The sequence below is a fragment of the Brassica napus genome, chromosome C8 (assembly GCF_020379485.1).
Source record: "Brassica napus cultivar Da-Ae chromosome C8, Da-Ae, whole genome shotgun sequence".
NCBI classification, from domain to species: Eukaryota; Viridiplantae; Streptophyta; class Magnoliopsida; order Brassicales; family Brassicaceae; genus Brassica; species Brassica napus.
Window position 1 is genome coordinate 36176453 of NC_063451.1, and position 26496 is coordinate 36202948.

The following is a 26496-nucleotide window of genomic DNA, read 5'->3' on the forward strand; positions in this document are numbered from 1 at the left end:
CGCTGCTTCACCCGCGTGACTCCTCAGCAAAAACTTCGGCAATACGGGTAGGGGAAGATGGGGATCACCCGCGTCGCCTTCCCCGCGTCGGACAGCGATGATTCTTCTAGCCCGTGCGAGCGGGTACTCGACCCCGCGTGATCCTTCCCACGTGGATTCTCGAGTTGATCTTTCGGTGACGCGGGTCAGTGGACTCGGGGTGCTGCTACCCGCGTCGATCGCCTTATGATTGATCAATCTCCATTCTTCATCTCTTTTTGGATCACAATGCTTCTAAACACCCCTGATTGCTCCATAGGATACTCCATTACCTGATTAAGACATATGAATGCAAAATGGATCCTAAAGATGCTAAAATCCTAATCTATATGATCATTATGTACAAAATGGTATCTTAAAACAATGCAAATATGCAAGATATCAATTGTACTAGAGTTACCTGGATTTATATGATGAGAAATAAAAGTGACGTTGGTTCTATCTTTCCTACTTTTCTTAAACATGTTAAAACTCAATATGGTTTTGATGTTAAAACGGTTCGTAGTGACAATGCTCCTGCATTTCCACAACTGATTAAAGATCATGGCATCATTCACCAATTCTCATGTGCATACACACCTCAGCAAAACTTGGTTGTAGAACGAAAGCATCAGCATTTACTTAATGTTGCTCGTGCTTTACTTTTTCAATCAAACATTCCTCTTGCTTACTGGAGTGATTGTGTCTTAACCGTTGTTTTCTTGATAAATAGAACTCCATCTTTACTTCTTAATAAGCTTTCTCCATATGAAGTTTTGTGTAAAAAGGCACCAGATTATAAATTTCTTCGCTCATTTGGTTGCTTGTGCTATGCATCTACATATGCTAAAGATCGAAATAAATTCACTCCAAGAGCTTCTTCTTGCATTTTTCTTGGATATTCATCAGGTTATAAAGGATATAAAGTGTTAGATATAGATAATAATCAAATTTTTGTTTCTCGCAATGTTACTTTCCATGAAACAATTTTTCCTTTTAAGGATAAATCTACACAACCTTTTGATAATTCTTTGTTTACAGAAACTGTTTTACCTATGTCTACTCCTGTTTCTTTGGATCCTATTACAACTTTACCTGCACAATGTGATCCTGTGATTCCTGTCATTCCCTCTCCTGTGGTTCATGTTATTCCTTTGCAACCTAGTACCACTACTGGTTCGACAGACACTGTTGCATCAGGTGTAGGACAAGTTGAACAACCCATTGCTCGATCAAGATGACAAGGTAAAGCTCCTAAGAGTATACCATATTAAAGAAAAGGAGATGATGAAATAATCTTTCTCATTAACCGTAGAAAGCATACCAAGAGTATGTATTTATACATAAGTGGTTTAGGCAAAAGGAAACCAAACCACTACTAAACCACTGGTTAGCTAAAGGAGACTAAACCAACGGTATATATAAGATGATATATGCTAATACCGTAAGTTAAAGCAAACGGCGAGACGGCATACGTGCAGTATGGAAAATGCGAGGAGATGAACGGTCTCATCTCATGCAGAAGGCGATATCCGGAGTATCGGTGATGTTCATGAAAGCTAATATTGGACGGCTATGATGGTTTTAAATCTGTGGAGCATTTAGTTGACGTGGGAGGGAGCGCAGGAGATTGTCTACGTATGATCCTCGAGCACTTTCAGATCCTCCAAGATTGGAAAGCTTTATGCTATTTTCAGTTTCTTTAACTTCGTCGAAACGAAAACAATTTTATAATTATAGATTATGATATCAGTGTAAAAAATACGACAAGGTCAAGCATCTGGCCAAAGTATGAAGTCAATGAGCGTATCTAAGAAGGTTGTACGTAAACGTTAAGGTCACTCACGGGGAACACCGTTGGGGTCTGTTAACCTTTTATTACTTTTGTACCTTTTCGGTTTGTGTTATATTATAATAACTTTTTTAATAAAATTGATTTTATTATGTATATATATCAATAAACTACACTTATTTTTCTGGCCACACATCTACAAATAATTTCTCCCACATCCACAAAAAATTTCTAAACTTGTTTGAGTTATAGTAGTAAAATCATGGATGACCTATCAGAACGTAATTTACAATATCGTCCGAGTAAGGCGAAAACAAAGAAAAATATCATATGATCATTACAATAAACAAAATTTCCGAGTTTCAAAAAATTAACGTACCACCCATTGTACAAAATGGGTCCATGGACCGAGTGAGCAGGCGTATAAGACCCATTAAATGCTGATGGTCAGAGCATTATATGTGATATCAGAACCAAATCCTGACGAGTGTGGAATTTTACATGGGTCACATTAACATGTGTGACGATATTGGGGTTCAAAAAAGACGTTGCATTTTTGAGAATGAGAGAATTGTAACAATGGCATAGAGTGAAAAGTTAAATAGAACTGATTTGGCTACTTATGTCACCAAAATGTATTTACTTTTTCGGTCACACATTCAAAAAATCTCTAAAGTTAAGTATGTTTGAGCTATAGTAGTAAGAAGATGGATGAACTATTGAGAATTGATTCACGATATCATACGAGTGAGGTTAAAACACGGAAAAAGATTATGTAGTGAGTGGAAGCTCATTACACAAAACAAACCAGTTTCAAAAATTAATGTGCTGCCCGTCGGACGGAGCAGAACTCATGAACCGAATAAACAGACGTGGAAGACCCATTAACCGTAAATGGTCGGGTATTACAGTCTTGTCCCCGCCTAAAGGTACGTAGACAACTGCTTGTTCATGACACGTTTAATTTGATTTTTTTTGGTGGTGTAGTTCAAAGATGAAAAGATATTTGCTAACGAAGATGAAACTAATTTATTTTAGCAATTCAACATAACATATGTATTAGAGTTCACGTTGACATTTAGATCGAAAAAGAAGAAGAAAAACATAACAAAAGTGTAGACTAATCCCTTAGGTTATGTAATTGTTATTTTCGCGTTGTTGATGCTCATGGATTTCAAAACATTGATTCAAAAAAAAATAGCAATAAGACTATCTATGTCTTAGAAACTGCATGGAAAATGCTGAGTTTACCTATGTCTAAGAAGTTCTTTTGCCTAGTAGGTACAAATAAAATAAAACAAATATTTTGTTGGGATGACTAACGAGTAACACCTAGCATATGATCGCAAAAATATACATTGAAAAAGGCAGATGACATAGAGATTTTTTCAAAAAAAAAGGAAAAGAAATATAGAGATTTTTATCCTAATTTTAAGTTTATAAAAGGCCTAATATGTATATATACACACACACACACATATATATATATATATATATTTGCCTATTTTTCTTGATATATTCATACAATGCCGGACTTTGGAGACAATAATTTTTGCTTAGGGTTAGAAACAAAAATAATCTTATGGGCTTAGAAGTTAATAATTTTCAACAATAACAAAAAAAATAAGAGGCTCAAAATTCCCGGACTTCCACCTTCGTCAAGTCAATTTATTCAGATAATAATCAAAGGAAAAGGAATTACTGAAAACTTTGGAGAAAATTTTTACCAAAAAAAAAACTTTGGAAAAAATAGGAAGCATGTGTTACACCTGCTTTGTCGTAGAGGTCGGGCAGGACCATATACGAGTCTATACAAGTAAATTGATCCAAAGATGAGTCGTGCCTTGTGTAATACTTTTTGTGGCTCTATCTGTTCCCATCAATTTTGGGTTTAGAAAGTATAAGAAAATTGGGCTTCTTCAAGACTTCAATAATACTGGGCCTTTTACAAAAGTCAAGGGGGTTTAGTAAGGAAATGGAGATGGAACCCATGCACAGGTGATATTTGTCAAATTCTCTGCATATATAAGTTGTAATATGATAATTTTACTTCGCCAACTATAATAATAACATCATTTCTCTCTTGTATTTGGCATGCTTCTTCTTATTTTCTCTTTTATATATGTACGAGTAAAATAACTTTTATAAATATATATATAAACTTAATATAAAATAAAAATATATATAATATAATTATAACACGTTATCAGCACGATCACTCTACTATTAAAATTCTTTCTTTTCATTATTATGTTCGGAATAGGACCTCTATTTTTATTTGTTAAGTTTATGATTACAGGAGTGCGGTTCTGCCACCCCGCTTCTTATTACTAATTTTATAGTGATTGCTTAAGGCACCATAATGGCCGGTATACCACCTAAAATTTTAATTTGTTATTTTACAATTGACTCTATTATCATGATTTATTATTTTACAGATTTGATCACCTTAATATTTTTATTTTCAAATTTCACGAATAATTTTATCACCATATATAACTAAATATATTTAAGAAGGATATTTATATCTAAGTTTAAACTGATAAAATTTATAATTTCTCACTGATAGTTTATGATTAATTTTTATCTTATGTTTTTACTTCCAACGGTCATAAATAAATTTCAATAATATTAAAAAAATTACTTTTTAAATGGCTAATGAATAGTGTTTTTAAAATCTTTAAATACACTTGCAATCCTTTCATTTCATTTTCACATCTCTCCAAATATTAATCTTCAAAACATTCATTAAAAATGCTCAACCTGTTCTTTGTTTTAATAACAGGATTTTTAGCGGTTACTTTTTATAATTTAATCGCTGGAGAATTCTCTCCTGAAGAAAATGTGTATATTTTCATTTGATGTTTTATACATTTTTATTACTTGTAATCGCACTACTTATGCATGTACCTCGCGTATTTTAATGAGATTTTATTTATAATTATGTTATTTATTATTATTTTGATTTTAGAAATCCAATGGCGAATATGGAGAAGCTCCAATTTTCCTCTCTAAACATCACCGATACCAACTACATCTCATGGGTTACAAATGTCAAACTTCATCTTGAATCTTTTGGTTTATCCGAGACTGTTAAAGAGAATAATACTTCAACGCCTCAAGAAAAGGCTAAATCGGTGATCTTCCTTAGAAGACACCTTGATGAAAGCATTATTTATGACTATGCCAACATGAGAGATCCAAAAGAGCTATGAAAGTCTCTGGAAGATCGTTTTGATCATCGAAAAGACATAACATTTCCACTTGCTCGGGATGAATTACAATTGATGAGATTCCAAGATTCTGACAAAGTGATGAATTACAATTCTGTTGTGTTAGGAATTGTGGCCAAATTGAGATATTGTGGTGAAGCGATCACCGAATCTCAAATGCTTGAGAAGACATACACCACATTTCACAAGAGCCACATCACCCTGCAACAACAGTACATGTTGCGGGGATATACCAAATTTTCGGATCTGATTGTGGCACTTTTCATAACAGAAAAGAACAACGAGCTTCTGATCAAGAATCACATGACTCGTCCAACTGGTTCTAAACCGTTTCCTGAAGCAAACGCATTAGATGCGAAGAAACCAATAAAGAAAAATAAGGCTTTTCGGGGTCACGGTCCAAAACTACCGTGGACGTGGACGAAAGTACAATCCACAAGATAGGAAGTCATTCCAGTGGGTCTGCTCTGAGCAATCCCCTAAGGGAAAAGAACACCAAAGAAATACCTCCCAGAAGTGAGAAGAAGCTTGTTTCAGATGCGGTACTAAGGAACATTGATCTCGTTTATGTCATACCCCTGCACACTTTTGCGCTTTATACAAGGAGCCTGTCAAAGGGAAAGAAAAAGAAGCAAACTTTGCGGAACATTATGATGGTACACGCAACTCGATGCGTTTGACGTTGTGAATGATTTCGAGGAGACCGCTATCACGGAAGCTTAAATGCCCATCATGTGACTCTTGAAATTCCACAATTATACCATAAATAATTGTTGTTTGTGGAAGATTAATGTATAATTATTGTGTATTATTCACCTACTTATGTATAATTGTTATGTGATTAATGTTGGCTAATGATAATGATAATGATGTATAATATTGTATGAATAATATAATCTTATTTTAATTCTTTTTGTTTGTCTCAGAAATGGACATTACAAATGGAACACCAACCAAGATCAATGCTAGAGATATTTGTATACAAGATAGTGGAACAACACATACTATTCTGAAGCACATAAAATATTTTTCTGAAATAAAACCGACAAATATCACTTTTAACACAATATCAGATCCTGCAGACTTGATTGAAGGGATTGGTAAAGCCCATTTTATGTTACCCAACGGTACAAAATTCTCGATAAATAATGCATTATTTTCTCCAAATTCTAAAAGGAATTTGTTGAGTTTTAAAGACATATATCTTCAAGGATTTGACACTCAGTCTGCAACTGAGAATGGAAAGAAGTATATGTATACTACTCTTGAGAAATCGGAAAAACAAAAAATGTTGGAAAAACTACCAAAATTTCCTTCTGGTCTGCATCATACATATATAAGTGCCATCGAATCACATTTGGTAATTAAGGAAAATTATGACGATTTTACATATGGCGTGATCGCCTTGGTCACCCAGACACCACAATGATGCGAAAAATCATCAAGAACTCACATGGTTATTCATTAAAACCCCAATAAGTTTATCAAATGAATAAAATGACATGTATTGCGTGTTCTCTTGGAAAGTTGATTATAAGACCATCACCAAACAAATTAGATAAGGAGTTACCAAAGTTTCTTGAATGAACTCAAGGCGATATTTGTGGACCTATACATCCACCATGTGGACTATTCTATTATTTTATGGTGATGATCGACGCATCGAGTAGATGGTCACACGTTTGTCTATTGTCCTCTCGAAATGTGGTATTTGAAAGATTTTTATCTCAGATAATCAAACTAAGAACTCAGTTTCCTGATTATCCGATAAAGAGAGTTAGACTGGACAACCGCTGGTGAATTTTCCTCCCAAGCATTCAATGATTATTGTATGGTAACTGAAATTGATGTTGAATATCGTGTCGCTCATGTTCATGGTTTGGCTGAATCATTAATTAAACGTCTCCAACTGATTGCGAGGCCATTGATCATGAGATCTAAACTCCCAACTTATGTGTGGAGACATGCTATTTTGCATGCAAAAGCACTGATTCGGGTGAGACCAAGTGCATATCAAAAATACTCTCTAATACAATTAGCATTTAGACGAGAACCAAATATTTCTCATTTAAGGATATTTGGTTGCGCTGTATATGTGCCGATTGCACCTCCCCAACGTACAAATATGGGACCTCAAAGAAGATTAGGGGTATATGTTGGTTGTGATTCTCCATCAGTTATATGATACATAGAACCACAAACTGGTGACGTATTTACGGCATGTTTTTCTGATTGCCACTTTGATGAAAAAGTATTCCCAGTTCTAGGGGAGAAAATAAACAAGTAGGAAAATATATCAAATGGTGTGTACCAACTTTGCTACACCTTGATCAGCCTACAAAACAGTCGGAATTAGAGGTATGTCAAATTATGCACTTTCAAAGCATCGCCAATCAACTACCTGATGCTTTTGCAGACACCAAATTGGTTACAAAATTACATATACCGGCTGCAAATGCTCCTACTTGTGTAGAAATGTCACATGAACATGGAATAGAAGATAATACACGAGAGTCTAAAATACACTTGAAGCATGGTAGACCTATTGGTTTAAGGATAAGAATCCTAGAAAACAAAAGGAGACAGAGAAACAAAATCATTCTGATATAGCAGAGAAGTTGGAAGAGATGAACAAAAAGGTTGATGACAATGTTGAACATCATGATTCTGAAGAAAGTCATGAGATTTCTATTAATTACATTCATAATAGAAAAATTTGGAATCGAAACAAAGTGAATGGTGTTGATGGTTTTTTCTCATACTTTGTTTCAAAGGAAATATATGAAGAGAGTGATGACCTTGAACCAAAATCTATCTCGGAATGTCAAAAGAGACATGATTGGATAAAATAGAAAGATGCAATACAAGTCGAATTTGATACGCTTAACAAACGAGAGGTATTTGGTCCTATTATAGTCACACCTAAAGCTCTGAGACCAGTTGGGTACAAATGGTTTTTTTTCGGAAACGAGAGAAAAACGAAGTTATGAGATATAAGGCTCGTCTTGTAGCTCAAGGTTTTTCTCAAAGACATGAGATCAATTATGAAGAAACATATTCTCATGTTATGGATGCAATCACATTTAGATTTTTGATGAGTCTTGCGGCTAATCAAAATCTAGAGATGCGTCTAATGGACGTTGTGACAGTATACTTATATGGATCTTTGGACATTGATATTTATATGAGAATCCTTGAAGGATATAAAATGCCAGAACCATTAAGTTTTAAACCTAAATAGTTATGTGCAATAAAATTGCAAAGATCATTATACGGTTTAAAACAGTCTGGGCGCATGTGATATAATCGCCTCAATGAACATCTAACTAAAGAAGGATATGTAAACATTCTTATATGCCCACGTGTTTTCATCAAGAAAACATCATCTGGATTTGTTATCATTGCCGTATATGTTGATGACCTAAATATTATTGGGACTAAAGAAGAAATACAAAAGGCATCTGATTATTTAAAAGGAGAATTTGAGATGAAAGATCTCGGACAGACAAAGTATTGTTTTGGCCTACAAATTGAGCATTCCCAAAAGGGTATATTTGTACACCAGTCTACATATACGAAAAGAGTGTTGAAGCAATTCAACATGGACAAATCAAGTCCACTTAGCACTCCTATGGTCGTCAGATCACTTAATGTTGAAAATGATCATTTTCGACCACATGAAAAAATGAGGAGATACTTGCCCTGAAGTGCCATATCTAAGTGCAATAGGAGCACTTATGTATCTTGTTAATTGTATTTTCGGCCTGATATATCATTTGCCGTTAATCTTTTGGCAAAATTCAGTTCATCTCCTACGCAAAGACATTGGAATGGGATCAAACATGTCTTTCGTTACCTTCAAAGAACGATTGATTTAGGATTATTTTATCCTAAAAGCACTAACGGAGAAATGGTAGGCTTTGCAGATGCATGATATTTATCTGACTCTAATAGAAGTTCGATCACAAACAGGATGTGTTTTCACAGTTGGAGGAACTGCTATATCATGGCTCTCTCAGAAGAAAACACTAGTAGCCACTTCCTCCAACCACGCTGAAACAATTTCTCTCCACAAAGCAACTAAAAAGTGTGTTTGGCTTAGATCAATAAGTCAACACATCCATTCAAGTAGTGGAATATACATCAGTCCAAAACCAATCATCTTATACGAAGACAATGCAGCGTGTGTCGCCCAAATAAAAGAAGGATACCTCAAAAGTGACCGAACCAAGTATATTCCACCAAAGTTCTTCACATATACCCAAGAACTCGAGAAGAATAAAAAAATTGAAGTGAGATATGTTCGATCTTGTGAAAATGATGCGGATCTCTTTACAAAGTCATTACAACCTACGAAATTCAGAAAACATGTTTACAACATTGGAATGCGTCATCAACAAGACTTGCAACGATCGTTTATTCGATTGGAATCTTCTGAGATGTACTCTTTTTACCTTGCTATGATTTTTTTCTACTGGATTTTCCAAGAAATGTTTTTAACGAGTCAACTAAAATGCAATACAAGAAATATTAATGACGACAGTCTCCAAGGGGGAGTATTACAAAAGTCAAGAGGGTTTGTAAGGAAATGGAGATGAAGCTCATACCATTAATACTCACAGTAATATTTGTCGAATTCTCTGCCTATATAAGAGGTTATAATACGATCATTTTACTTCGCCCCATTTGAACTATAATAATATCATCCTTTCTCTCTTGGATTTGGTATGCTTCTTCTTATTTACTCTTTTATATAGTAAAATAACTTTGATAAATATATATAAAGTTTATATAAAGTAAAACAATATATAATATAATTATAACAGGGCCATAATAATTTACTGTAAGAATAATTGATTTATTACCTTTGTATTTCTTTTTCATATAATATAGATTAAGATCATCGCCTTGCGCGGAATGAGCATTATATATATATAAATTATTTTATGTATTATATGTTTTTAAATATTATGGAATAATAAATATATATTGAATAATTAAAAGTCAGTAACTATTGCATATATATATAATTGGTGCGAACATATAAATCAATTTTATTAATTCAAACAATATTTTTTTCTATTTTATGTATAATTAAATTTAAATGATATTAATATATATAATATATTTTAATATTAGCGTCTATTAAATGATGCTTTCTACTAATATGATTTTTTGATCATTTGTATCTTTTATAGCAAAAAATTTAAATTACTGATAACAAATTTTTCATTGTGGAATTAATAGTTTTAGTAATTTATATTTTTTTAAAAAAAATTAAGTTGTCAATGTTTGCTCAAAGCTTTTATCAAAAAAAAAATTGTTCAAAGTAAATTTCGAAATTAAAATATTTTATGTATTTTATATGGTATATAGTTTAATTTAAAATGATATATATATATATATATATATATATATATATATATATCTTTTAATATTAATAATTAATAAAATTAGATTTTTTTACTTATATTATTTTGTAATAATTTGTATTTTATCATAAAAAAATTTTAAACGATGGATCACTTAAAAAATTAAAAATATAACATATACATGAATCTAAATTTTATTATATGGTTAATGTGGTTATTTAATATATTTTAATAATTTAAAATTAAACAAATATAATAGAAGATACACTAATTTTTATCAAATTTTTATTATTCAAAAGCATTAATTGTTATATATACTTTAGCCACATTAGATAATTCCGTAACTTTTATTTAAGGAAATAATAAATAACATTAATAATGAATTTAGGGTTAGTTTAATAAAAGATTATTATATAATTAGATGGACCAACCTATTTTCTAATGATTCTAAGAATAATCCTAGTGATAAAAAGAAGTCATAATGTTTTTCAATTAATATATAAGAGATCGAATGAAGTTTTATATTTGCTAGGAAAGGTTAAAGGTAAAAAGTTATATAATAGTAATATATATATATATATATATAAGGAAATAATAAATAACATTAATAATGAATTTATGATCAGTTTAATAAAAAAATTATTATATAATTAGATGGACCAACCTATCTTCTAATGATTATAAGAATAATCCTAGTGATAAAAAGAAATCGTAATGTTTCTCAATTAATATATAATAGATCGTTCAAGTTTTATATTTGCTAGGAAAGGTTAAAGGTAAAAAGTTATACAATAGTATATATATATATTGATTATATATATATATATATTAATTATATATAAATATATGATAAATATTCTTTACTTTATATAATTAAAAAGAAATTATATATTATAGTTGATGCTTTGTTTGTCATCTAATTCATAACGTTTAGTGGAGGCCTAGAAAATGTGTAGGTAATCAGTTTGCGTTGAGGAGGCAGTTGTGGCATTGACGGTCATTCTCCAGCGCTTAAACGTTGAGCTAGTTCTTGATCAGACCTTTAGCATGACCACTGGAGCAACCATACACACCACCATTGTAAAAATTAAATTGTTCTCAAACTCTAGTTATTCAGAGTCTGTCTAGTTAAATATACTCTGATGTTGTTTTCTTTAAAAATCATTGCAGGGATTGTATACGAAGGTGAGCCAGAGGTAAAGCCAAAATATTACAGATGAAGTTCACATCTGTTTCATCAGTCTGTATGATTATTGATTTTGTCGTTAATATCTGTGTCATTGTTGTTGGAGGACATGTTAAAATATTTTGTACTATTTTATTTCTAATGAACCATAATTTCGTATCAAAGATGTTAACATAATGTTTCATTGTTGTTAGAGAAACGTTGTTTTAATGTTTCTATCTTCACTCGTACAATTACATTATCATGAGTCATGACGCCGAGATTCTATGAATCACTTTATTTTCGGATCATGAAATATAACAACTGCATTAATTTTATTGCGGCCAACATAATGGACCAAGAACATGTATCCCATCCCCCAACAAATGAAGACAAAATGCATAGGAAATTAGAGTTCCGTAAAAACAAGACAACTCAATTATTATTATGTTGTATTCTGAGATTCTTTGTCTCGAAGTCGATAAGGTAATGAACCAGTAACATATCCATGGTGGATGTTATCTCACTATTTGCATGTAATTAATATGTACCTTTTTCTCAAAAAGGAAGAAGAAAAACTAGTCGTGTTTCCGAGGTGAGTAAACCTATGTCATCATTTTTAAAATAAATTTTCTTTTCTCTACAAAACCTATTTACATGTGAAATATTTAACACTAGATGATAACCCGCGCGCATGCGTGGAGTGAGTTTGTTATACTAATGTGAATTGAGAGAAAGAATGAATTAATTATTCTTATTATTCTCTACGTCACGATACAATATATAGGGATACAACATTAGGGATTCAATATATAGGGATACAACGTTTAAGATAGAATTTGAGAAATATATATTTTGAATTGAAAACCATATTTTGAAGATTCGATTAGTTGCTAAAAATATGGTCAAATAGATTTTATTATAATAACCACTAAAATGAATTAATTAGTATATATGATAAAATAATAGGAACTGAATATATGTAATAATACGACCTACACTATCCCCTAGACTATATTTGCGAAGTGATTTATACACTTGTCGTCAATACAATCATTCTCGCTGAAAAATGCACTTAAAATAGATGACATGGTTTTAGAAAATAGTGACATGCATCATATTAATTGTAAGATGTAAAATTTTTTTATAAAAATTTATTTTATTTTGCAGAGATTTTAAATATGGTAATAAAAATAACTCATATATCATCATTAATGTCAATTTTTCATATAAATATTTATTTATGGTAAACTATTAAATATATTAATAATTCATATATCACAATTAAAATAATAAATATATGTATATATGTATCTCACATTAATAAAAATAAACTAAATAAAGTAACACTAATCCAAAAAAAAATTGATAGTTAAATATTTAAACATTATTTAAATTTATCCGTTCATCTTCATCATTTAAATTAATATAAAGATTTTTCAGTTTAATTAAAACAAACAAAGTCTCAAATTTATTAGAATTTATATTTATATGTAAATATATATATGTATATATTTAAAATTAAATGGGAAGATATATATATATATATTTATATTTAAAATAAATAATCATTAAACACAATAATATAATTAAAATTATTTTTATAAAATCTAATTTTATCTTTATTAAAAAATAAATCAAATCAAATTTAAATAATTATACCAAATAAAAAAGAATAAGATTACAAAAATACGTTTATGATTTCTTATAACTATTGAAGTTAAAATATAAATTAATAATGTTGAAATATAAATCAAAATTTTCTTTTGAAATAAAAAATGTTATGTTAAAAGTTATTATTTCTGCGTATGGCGCAGAAAAACTCATACGCAGAAAAACTCCTAGTTTGTAAGTATATAAAAGGTGATTCTGTTTTAATATCATAGATTTTCGTGATACTAAAATTGCATTTTTTCCTTATTTAAAACGAGTTTAACATTGTCTACCTTAGACTTCTCTATTCGAGACTCAATTTCTCTAAGACATCTTGGATAAATAATGAAACGTTAGTACTCGAAGATCCTTTCATTTCCACAGCCTCTCTCGCCTTTACTGCAAGTTCTTGAACGCGTATCCTTCTTCCCAAGAACTCACCATCTTCATTTCCATCTTCGTCCATCAAAAGCTTTATAGCTTTCACAACACTATGTTTCTTGACCGACACTCCTACTCTTTCCTCGTCTCCCCATCTCACAGGAATCTCCGCACCAACCCTAACCCCAACCTTCAACACCTCCACTACGAGTTTCTCATTGAGAAACTGTTCAGCGAACATCGGCCATGTGATCATCGGTACACCAAAAGATACCCCTTCGATCACCGAGTTCCAACCGCAATGAGTCAAGAACCCTCCGGTAGAGCCATGTGAGAGTATCATAGCCTGAGGACTCCAACCCTTTATCACTATCCCTCTACCTCTAATCCTCTCTTCAAACCTTCCACGTTTTAGCCATTCATTTAGCATATTCATGTGTTTTTCCTCGGTCTTGATCACCCAAATAAAGGGCTTGCCTGATACTTCTAACGCTAACCCCAGTTCTATCAGTTGATTAGGTATTAGTCGACAGAGGCTACCTAGACAAACATACAAGACAGACTTTGGTCTCATCGAATCTAGAAACTTCAAGCATTCAGTCTCACTAATCGCAATGTTACAGTTGTTTCCTCTATCAAATAAATCCACCATACGATCATTGCATAAAGAAACTGGTCCAATGAACCATACCTTCTTCTTAATGGCTTTAGCGTAGGCCTCTGCGTAGCCAGGTTCCAGTTTGTGGAAGCTATTAACAATAACCCCAAAGGCTTCAGATTCAGATTCACGCATCTTCTCGCGAACGTCATCCATATTTTCTAATTTCCTGAACGCACCTGGTAACTGAGATCCAGCTATCTCGACCTTATGTGGCATTTCTGGTATAGAGAAAGGCTCTGAGTCTGAAGAAACCGAGAGGTGCGGGCTATGAAGATGGACGTTGTGGGAGCTTAAAAGAGAGAAACAACACATTCCGTGGAACACAACCCTTGGGATCTTGAACCTTTTCGCGGTTTTGGACGTCCAAAAAAGGCATTTGTCGGAGATTATGCAACTCGGAGGGGTTTCTTGTTCCTCGAGAAACCTCTCCAAGGGCTCCTGAATCTTGTCCACAGCGTCGTAGAACTTCCTTAAGAGGTCTTTGGAGGGCAAAGTGTCGAGAGTCTCACAATTTTCTGGAAGACCAAATTCTTTGTAGGCAATTGGGAATGTCACCACGTTGATTTGGAAACCTGACTCTGACTTTGCGCGCTCAACTGTCTTCGCAAATCTTGAAGCATTTTGAGGGGTTGAAACTATGGTGATGATGTTGCCTTGTTCCGCAAGAATTTTGGAGATATCAACCATGGGGATTAGATGCCCTTGAGCCATGAGAGGCATCAATATAAAGTGAAGTCTTTTGGCTTTTGAAACCATTTTAGTTTCCATTTTTGGGTTTATCAAATGTTTGAAGATAAAGGATGCATAACATATTAGAGGATACACAGACAATCTGCTAATATGCATATATATATACATGTGTGAATGAATCTTTATAATGGAGTTTATTTAGTATTGGGTAGGTCTTCAAAACCTGTATATATTGACTTTGAATAAGTCATTATAAAAAACTATTGTTTAGAGAACCAACTACGCATTCATTATTGTTTAAAATTTTGATCGATGACGAAAGTGAGCCAGTTACTATACCATGACAATTGTGAGCTACCTCATTTTTATCAAGAAATGTATGAGGAAATTGAAATCCTTAACCCAGCTGACGTACCCGCATACACATACAATTTTAGTTGTGAGTTATTTTATCATTTATATAAAATAAATGAAAATTTCACTAGCATTTACGAAAAGGTAACTTCGTAGAATTATAATTATTGATTATGATATCAGTGTAAAATATACAACAAGGTCAAGCATCTGGCCAAAATATGAAGTCAATGAGCGTATCTAACAAGGTTGTACATAAACGTAAAGGTCACTGTGAGGACCGCTGGGGTCAGTTAACCTTTTCTGGTGTTGTCCCTGCCTAAAGGTTGATAACTGCTTTGTTCATCACATCGTTTAATTTGATTTTCTTTGTGGTGTAGTTCATCACTATATGTCTTAGAAACTGCATGGAAAATGCTGAGTTTGCCTATATGTCTAAGGAGTTCTTTTGCTCAATAGGTACAAATAAAATAAAACAAATATTTTGTTGGGATGACTAGCAAGTAACGATATTATGAATGACAACGCAAAAATATGCATTGAAAAAGGCAGGAAAATAGACAAAGTAATGTGAATCCTATAACATAATGTACATGTTGCGAAATTATCGAGATTATTATAAGCTAATGTAGTAAAACAGTTTGGGCGTTTTTATCCTAAACCAAAGTCTGAACTTTAATCCGAACCAAAATTCGATCTAAACAATTATTAAATAGTATCCGAAGAGGATTTAAAATCGACGTAGAAGCATTGCGATTGGCGATGTGTATGCTTCAGTATTCGACTTGTCAGAGTTTTGAAACGGACTACAAAGATTTGATCGCCATTATAAATGAGTCTCATGCTTGGCCAAGCTTTGCAACAGAATTGGAGAGGATAGCGACTCTGAAGATATGTTTCCCAGACTTCAAAATCAATCATATTCCATGAGCGCAAAATTAGATTTCGGATTCTTTAGCTAGGACTGCGAGGTTTTTTCGCAGAGAGTTTTATTTTGTTGGTTGTTCTATCCCGGTCTGGTTATCCAAACCACCTCAACCTTGAGTAATAGAATAGCCGTTCGTTGCCAAAAACAAAAATCGAGGTAGGTATTTTCAGGTTTGAACACAACCCGAACCGAAATCCAAAATAGGATCCAAAATTAGTTAAATATCTTAATTTTATTATATATGTTAAGGTAATTTAGATATTTAAGAGTTTATTAAAGATTTTTGTAGTTTGTTTTATTTGTTATATGGAGTAATTTTAGTTAATTTAGGTAGTTTAACTAGTTTTAAATTAGATTTTTGAATAATTTGTATATTTTCCATATCTTGGTCAATTTTTTAGTTTTTAAATTTTTTTAAAGTGATTTCAAACATTGGTAATAACTCGATATGAACTGAACCCAGAAGGAACCAAACTAAAACCGATTTGAAAATTAGTAAACCCGAATAGAATTTATGACCACAGTACCAGAAATCCAAAAAATTAAATTATTCAAACCGAATCCGAACAGAACAGCTAGGCTAGGCCTAGTATTAAAAATGAAAAATGATACATTCTATTATGTGTTTTTTAAGACTAAACCAAATACAATCCTATTATGTCTTCCGTCAATTATTTTGTCATTACAAAACTATAAAATGATTTAAGTGAAGGTTCCTCGACAAACTAGTTAAAAGTTAACGAATTTAAACAAAGAAAAAAACAAAATAGTTGAGGAACTACCCTTGTTTTTTTTGTCAAAAAAACAACTACCCTTGTTTTACCAGCAGCTATACCAAGAAATTTATATAACTACTCTAACTGAAAGCCAACTCGTAAATTTAAGCTAACTTTTTTTTTAAGAAATAAACCCCAAACATCACGGCAAAACTTGGTTCCTATTTGTTTGTAGGTTTTTTCTATTGAACTTCGTTTGAAAAGGACATTTTGTTTTTGGTTTAAAGAAAAAGGACACTTTGACACGTTCAATTGTGCGTCGGTTGTGAACAAACCAGCGTAGACTAGTTCAACCTTATGATTGATGTATATTTTGCTTTTGGTTAACCTTCTCTAGAATAATTGCGCGTCGGTGGTTAATCGCAGGGCCAATAGTTAATGCTATCACGTGGCGCCGTTTCTAAGCAAAAGTTTAGCGTATTGCTATTATGTTTACATGTAATTTTGCGTTTTTTTTTTGTTTTGAAAAGGGTAATTTTGCGTTTTCTTGCATAAGAAAATATTGAAATACTAATGTCTATGTCTCTATTCGTATTTAATTAAGACGGAACTAAAATAGTAATAAACTGGTAAAACCATATGATACATGCAAAACTGAAACTAAATCAAAGACATGCATAGCAAATTTTGGATATTTTAAGAAACTTCTATGCAATATTTCCTAAAACAACAGCTATCACACTTTTAAATAAAAAATACGCTTGAAAATTCTATTTTCCCCCGAAAAAAACTTAATTAACGACCCAGTTTACCATGTCGAATTTTGAATTTTCTATTTTTGTAGTTATACTAATATTAACCGAAGAAAAACCAAAACATAGGTAACGATTAATTAGAAGCAAAGCATAAAACCGTTGGTGCTAGGTTTAATTTATACACTGGAACCTCTATAAATTAATATTCGATAAATTAATAATCTCTATAAAATAATAAATTTTATCGGTTTCAGTTTGAACCGGTTCAAAATTTGACACAAATCGATAAAATAATAAGATAATAATTTAAAAAAAAATTGTGTAAATATATGGTCCCATTAAAATTATAAATTAATAATTTCTATTTATACATATTTTATATAAGTGAGAACATATTATTATATTGTTTATTTTATATTCACATTGGAATTATATTTATATTTCTTTAACACATAATATTTTTTTGATGAAATTTAGTAATATAATATCTAAAACCACATTTAAGTTCTATGCAATATACATTATATACACCATATATTATAATAAAGTTAATATAAATGTCAAATTTCAAAAACAAATAACAATTAGTGTCTATACACTAAAATCAAATATTTGTCTTATGTTAAAATAAATATATCTTAAAATAAAAATCTAAATAAGAATTTTTTTTTATAAATTAATATCTCTATAAATCAATAAAATTTCAAAGTCTCAACAATATTAATTTATAGAGGTTGACAAAATTAATATCATTTGGTGAGAAGAATATGGATCATGTTTTAAACCTCCCTAAGCAACTCAGAAGCGATTTAGTCATTAATATTGTCTTCCTTAAGAGATTACTTAAGAGATTAATTGGGAATCGATATATCCAAATATCCCACAAATTTGAAAATAAAGCAAATGCAGTGTAAGTTACAGTAGAGCATCTATAAATTAATATTCGATAAATTAATAATCTCCATAAATTAATAAATTTTGTTGTTCCCAACTTAGACCAGTTCAAAATTTCACACAAATCGATCAAAATAATAAGATAATAATTTTTTAGAATATTTTATGTAAATGTATGGTCTGATTAAAATCATAAATTAATACTTTTTATGTATACATATCTTATTATATAAAGCTTAGTTCTTAAAGCTGTTAATTAACATGATCGTGACACAACAATTATATATTTAAGATAGTGACATGTGTTAATCTATCTCATAAATAAAAATATATATACTAAGATATTAACAAAAAAGAATTTTATTAAAAATCTTATTATATATTATTTAATAGTAATTTTTCTTTTTTAAAATCCTAATCAAAAGATAATTGCAAAATATTATTTCTAATATTGTGACAGTTGTTTAAATATATAATGATTAAAAATATATATAATATCTTATTATATAAAACTTGGTTCTTCAAAATTGCTAATTAACATGATCGCGACACATAGCAATTATATATTTAAGATTGTGACATGTGTTAATCTATCTAAAAATTAAAAATACATATACTAAGATATTAAAATCTTATTATATATATTATTTCATAGTAATTTTCCATTTTTAAAAATTCTAATCAAAAGATTATTGCAAAAGATTATTTGATAATAATTTTACTTTTAATATTGTGACATGTGTCTAAATATATAATGATTAAAAATATATATAATAAGATAATAAAAATGAATTTTGAAAAAAATACTTTTAAAAATTATTTAAAAGTAAAAGCGATTTTAAAAAAATTATTTAGTAGTAATGTTTTTAGAAATTTTTCTTTTTCAAAATCCTAAAAAAATAGATTTGAAAACAATTTATTTGATATAACTTTTCTTTTCTAAACTTTTAATAAAAATATAATTATAAAAATGTGACACATGGTAGTTATATATTTAAAAATGTGATATGTTTTAAACTATATCATAATCAAAAATATATATACTAAAATAATAAAAACGATTTTTCTTAAAAATAAATATTACTTAATAGTCTTATTGTTATTATTATTATTATTATAATAATAATAATAATTATTATTATTATTATTATTATAATAATAATAATTATTATTATTATTCATTATAATGTTTGTTTTAAAATATACTAAACATAGAGAATTATAAAAGATAAACATTAACTTTTAAGAAAAAATTGTTAAAAAAAAGAATTGTAAAATCCTACAAGTACAATAAATTATTTAATAAAAACATGAAGAAAACTAACTTTAAAATAAATAATATTACTTTTTTAAAGAATAATTAAAAAAAAAAAATTGAAAAAGTAATCTGATTATTTTCTTACAAGCAAATAACTTTCCTTTTTAATAGATAACTAGGTTAAGATCCATGCAATTGCACGGAATGAACGTTATATATAAAAATAATTTTTATATATTATTATTTATTTGTGTTCATTTACATATTATGTATATAATTAAATTAGAGTAAGCACATAAATCAAAACAATACCTTTTGTTTATTTACGATATTTATTTGGTAAATAAATCAAAATAATCATTTTATTTATTTTATATGGTATATATATAACTAAATTTCAATGACATGGAAATAAATATATAGTATATTTTGATAAAAATATTTTATATTGAAAACTCATACTCATATGATAAACACAAAATATCTAATGTGCGAGCTTGTCAATGCAAATTTCAAAATTAAAATATTAAAATTTCTTTTTTCAATACAAATTTAGAAATTAACATATTTTGTATTTTTATATGTTGTATAGTTTAATTTAAACTATATTAATATATAATATGAATGTCTATTAAACGAGACTCATATTCATACGATTTATGATCGTTTGTATCTTGTTATTACAAAATAGTTAAACTATTGATCACAAAACATTAGTGTGAGACATTTAACGCTTTTAGTAATTTATAGTCGTTTTAAAATTCAAAATATAACATGTTAGAAAAAATATTTTTTTTATTATACGGTTAATATGATTGTTTAGTATCTTTTAATAATATAAGATTAAACAAAAAAAAACTAAGATACAAAAATTATTATCAAATATTTATTATTCATAATCTTTAATTTTCATATATATGTTAATCATATTAGGTAATTTTGTAGATTTTATTTAAGGAAAATGCGAGAATATTCTTTTGTACATTATTTATCAATTTGATATTTAGTTTAAAAAATATAATATAAGTTAAGATGCTACAAAACAATGTTGTAATGTTTTTCAATTAATATATAAGGGATTGTATGTTAAAAAATTATGACAAAAAATAGCTATAAATATTTCACATATGTATTTAGGTTTATGCTTCCACATATTATTTTTAGAAAACACAATAGTATTTACATGAAAAGTATTACCTGAGTGTTTTTTTTTAATTTCTTGATACAACTCAACTTTTTAATCTAAATGAGTATGTGTGAATATGATAAATATGTGTATGTATGTATAAGACAAAATATATAAATAATTAAACAGAAATTTTTCATTAAAAATAAATAGTTGTATAAACATCTAAAAAAATTAATTTCTTTTTTAAAAGTCGAAATAAAATAAAAAGGAAAATGATTGCTGACTACATGAAGTATTGGCCATCACATGGCTAACCATGCAAACTAAATTAATGTATACGTAGCCACACGACAACATCCCTCAACTTAATTAAAACGTAAAAGTAATCTTATTTTTCTTATAATTTACTAACTTTACTTATTAATAAATTTGTGTTAAAAATATAAACCAAAATTAACTTCATATATTTCACCTGATATGATTGTGATATGTGTGAATTAAAAAAATTAGATTATGAATGTGTCAATAAAAACTTCTATTATGTGAAAATAAGTTTTTTTTCCCTAAAATCTTAAATAAAAGATATTTCTAAAAGATAATTCTTTTCTAATCTTAACCAATTAAGAATTTTTCTTTTTTTTTTAAATTGTGACAAGAGAGAATTGTAAAATTTTAATTAAAAGTAATTTTTACTTCAAAACTTTAATGATAAACATGATAGTAACACTTATTCAATTAAGAAGAAAATTTGTAAAAATATTAATGATATTGAAAAAAATGAATTTTGAAAATTTCAACTTTTAAAAATAGTCAATATTAATTGGAAATAGTTATTTGATAGAAATTTTGTTTTTTTAAATCCTAGACAAAATATAATTGTAAAAAAATTATGTAATATAATTTCCTTTTCAAAAATTCTACAAAACTGTAAAAGAATATTTCGTAGTTGTTTTCCTTTTTTATAAAACAAAAATCATAAACAAAAGAAATTTGTATAATATTTTTAAGTCCTAACCAAAAGAGAATTGTAAAAATTTATTTGATATTATTTTTAAGAGAGTTTTGATGATGAACATGATAATAAAAATTATTTAATTTACAAAGAAGTGTAAAATTAGTATTGATACGAATTGTAAAAATAACAATTTTAAAAATATTTATTCATAACTAAAAATAATTATTGATAGCAATATATTTTTTCTGAAATTGTAAAGAGAAGATAACTATAATATGTTATATGACAGTAATTTACCTTTTCTAAAATCTTTTAAAAATATTGTAAAAGAGTATTTAATATTATTTTTTATTTTTTAATTGTAAATAAAAAGAAGATTTATAAAATACAATGTGTTCCTTTTTAAAAAAATCCTAGCAAAATAAAATTTTAAAGACTTATTTAATAAAACGTTAAATTAGTACATAAGAACATGTATAATGTTGTCATTGATTCGATTGGTGTATTTAACTTTTATTTCTTTTTACTTTTCATTTATTATTTCGGATTGTGTTCAGTTTAAATGTTTATGTATAGTATTTTCTCTAATCTTTAGTATAAAGTTTATAACAACTTATATATGCACTATGATTATAAAATACAAATATTAACTTGAACTTATATGTGAAAATAGGTTTTAATTATAAAATAACTCTCAAACAACATATGCAAAAAACAATCATAATACTAGAATAAAATGATTTATTATTTTATGGTTTTTATTAAATTAAAATATCAAACAAAACTCGTTGCAACGCAATGGGCTCATATCTTGTTTTATATAAGTAAGAGCCTATTATTATATTGTTCGTTTTATATTCACAATTGAATTATCTTTATATTTTTTTAATACTTGATATATTTTGATGAGATTTAACAATATTATATCTAAAACCACATTTAAGTTCTATGCAATATATATTATACACACCAAATAATATAATAAAATTAATATAAATGTCAAATTTCAAAATAACAATTAATGTCTATACACTAAAATCAAATATTTTTTTATCCTTGAATAAATATATCTTAAAATAAAATTTAAATAAGAAATTTTTTGTAAATTAATATTTCTATAAATTAATAAAATTTCAAAGTTCCAACATTGTTAATTTATAGAGGTTCTACTGTATTTGTATAAATATACCAAAGATGTAGTCATTTAGTGGATACAAATTAGTTTGATTTCATTGTGCTATAAATTGAATTCTTCAGGCGGAGATGAATGATTTATTGCGTGTAATACTGCTAACAACCATTTAATCTCGAAAAAAAATTATGGGTTAGAAATTAGTAATTTCAGCAACAACAAAAATTGTTAACAGATTAAGAGGCTCAAGTTTCCCAGACTTCCCCACCTTCGTCAAGTCAATTTCAAATAATAAACAAAAGAATTACTGAAAACTTTGGAGAAAATAGAAAGCATGTGTGATTTGCTCTAGAGGTCAGGCCAGATTGTATAAGAGACTATACAAGGAAACTGCTACAAAATGTGTTTTCTAGCCATTACGTAAAATAAATTGGGCCCTCGTGAGTCGTGAGTCGTGAGTCGTGACTTGTGTTACTACCACATGCGGCTATATCTGTTCCAACTAATTTTGGGGTTAGAAAGAACAAGAAAATTGGACTTCTTCGACAATATCGGTGTTGGCTATGGGCCCGTATATGAATCAGGGCCCAGGAGTTAACTCGACCCAATTATTCGATAAAAACAAAAGTGAAATCTAACTAACAAAAGATAGTCGGTTTACCTGCTTGTCAGGACGATTTGGCACACGCAACTGGGTGTAAAGAAAAGGACGTCAACACCCTAAAAATACGCCGAACATAGCTGTCAAGACAACTCTGCTGGTTATTGTTCCAGGTCAGAGAAATAATATGAAAGAAGAAGGGATCGACATGAAGAAAAGTCTATAAAAGAGAGCAAAGCAAACCAGAGAAGAAAAAAGAAGGGACCGAGAGAGAGGGAGAGGGAGAGGGAGAGGGAGAGAGAGGGAGGTAATAATCGATGTCCAGTTAGTCATTTTGACAACGAATTCATTCTCTTTTGTATTTCCATTCGGAAATATAACTTAAACACTTTGATAAACAAAAATTTTGACCTCTAAACACTATTTATTATCTTTAAGTTTGACTAGATCCTTATTTAAATTTGTTACATTTATCATTTTTATTTCTATGTGAATTATAGTATATTAAATTATATTATAACTAAGTTTCAAATTTGATTTTTTTTTAATATATTTTTAGTTTGAAGTAAGTATCTCTATTATATGTAACAAAATTAACTAATAAAATATGAAGAATCAAGTCCGAGATTTTAGAGTTATGTTAAAAATATAATTATGTATAGAACGTAAATTATCTTAGTTTAAAAGATTGGAATCTCATCTCGAATAAATTAACGAAAATAAAAAATACTCCAATAACCAACTTAAAATATAAAACTCCATTTTAAAAAAAAACGTACTTAATAATATTTTTTTATGTGTAATAGTTGAAAACTGACAATTGAATATCGATCTAGAATATTATTTTAATATATCTAATGGTAAAATATTAATTGTAATAAACAAATTTTGAATTTTGTAATATTACTTGAATTGGAAGTTTTTAAAATCTAAAATCTATTTTATTAACATAATATAGTTTTATTCATATATGAGATATTACCATATTTTAAAAAGTTTACCAAAAATATAAATTAACATTAAATGCAATGCAATTTCATCAATTTCAATAGACATGTCATATTTGTTTTGTGAAATTGATTGTAGAATTGACATGTGGCAAAATCACTTCGAAATATAGTCTAGGGGATTAATGTTATTTGCTTAAAACTTTTTGTCACATTTTTTGACGTTATATCCTTCTAATAATTGTAATTCGTTGGCGGCATGTTTTAAATGTGTATATTTCTAAGTTTTAAAATGGTTATAACATGTACTTCCATTCGTTTTCCTGTATCTGCTAATGTACTTTGTATATTTTTAAAGATGTCAATAATTTATAGGTTTTGATTTACAATGTTGTATCTATTTACTCATTGAAAAAGAAGCTGACTAAATTGTGGATATTTTATTAGATACAATAGCTTTACATATGTAATTTATGCCATTCAATTATTTTGGGGGGTAATTCTAGCAAATTTATTAGGTTATATTTTGTTGTTTATGTTCAATATTTTTCAAAAATATTAGTTATCATTCAATAATTATTAATTGTGATTTTCATGAATGTTTATATTTTATTTTTCGAGTTGGGTTGTGAGAGGAAACAATTAAAGATACATTACTCTAAAATAGCGATATATATGGGCAAGCAGTATCCAGTCTTTTAAAATGCACAAGGTTTTTTTTTTCCGTAAATGTGATCTTATGAGGATGCATACGTAACATTTTTCACTATCTTGTTAAAATAAAACTCGCTTGAAAATATAGTAATGGTCAAGTTTTGTGTTTGTTAGTGAACATGTTCGAGTTAAATGAATTAAGAATATGTTGTATTATGAAAACCCGTTAATAACGCTTCATTAATAATTCAAAAGACAAAGAAAATTACATAAGAGATAAATCTTGCAGGGGCAAAAAAAAAGTTTTAAATGAGAAACAAAGATGATAGCAATTTAAAAAACTACTCACTAAAACAGAGGTTGACGGGATGATATGAATAATAATTTCCTATCATTACGGTGGCGCTACATTCCATTCATACCTTCTTTCCCACAACCGCCACGCCCGAAGATGATGCAGTTAATCCTCTGGCACCTTCACTGCTTGGAAGAATGTTTTCAGCAGCCTCTGAATGTGATGTATAAATAAAAGCTGGGAAAACTAAAGATTCACCAGCAAGATTACACAACGTCGGCCTGGTTGTCAATGATGAGATCTTCAGTGATGGTCGAGACACTGAAGGTACGGTGGTTGGGTGTGAAGTTATAAAGTGTCACACGGATCTGAAACACACTCCTTGCCAGTAAGCTCTTCAAGGGAAGTAGCTCATCTTCTCCACCCGTTTGGTAGCTGTAGTAGGGCAGTAGTTTCAGAGGCATTGGTAGTGCATGTGAAAATGCCAAACAAACTATAAATGTTTTGTGGGCAAATGAGAATATCTCTTTAAGCGCAAGGACAACAAATTCTTTGTTAGTAAGCTTTGTCATCTCCTTATCAAAGACAACAAACATAGCCGGTATCTTTGCCGTCATCCACAGCAAGCTCAACACGGAACCTTTGATAGAGGAATCCCAAGGTTGTTGACTACTTAAACTGAAGGTTTGCTTTAATAAATGGAGAAGAAATTATAAAAAAAATAGAAAAAAGGGATGTGTACACACCTCACCTTAGCTCCACTCTCCATGACGAATCTCAAGACACCATATCAAACCCTATACAATACAATATCATTTCAAAATCAGCAAGAAAAATGAAAACTACACAACAACTTTAGAGAAACTGCCACTGTCCCTATGAAGGAAATGGCTTGATAACTAAACTAAGCACG

General features: G+C 29.3%; 1 protein-coding gene across 1 annotated transcript; it reads right to left on the reverse strand.

The window, feature by feature from the left end:
• Positions 1-13476: 13476 nt before the first annotated feature.
• Positions 13477-18013, reverse strand: LOC106364859 (UDP-glycosyltransferase 73D1-like). Its single transcript, XM_013804348.3, has one exon. The coding sequence runs from the start codon at positions 15131-15133 to the stop codon at positions 13538-13540; it is 1596 nt and encodes a 531-aa protein (XP_013659802.2). The 5' UTR covers positions 15134-18013; the 3' UTR covers positions 13477-13537.
• Positions 18014-26496: the final 8483 nt, after the last annotated feature.

Excerpts from the sequence above, each read along its gene's own strand:
- LOC106364859 (XM_013804348.3), bottom strand. The coding sequence starts at position 15,133 with ATGTATATATATATGCATATTAGCAGATTGTCTGTGTATCCTCTAATA.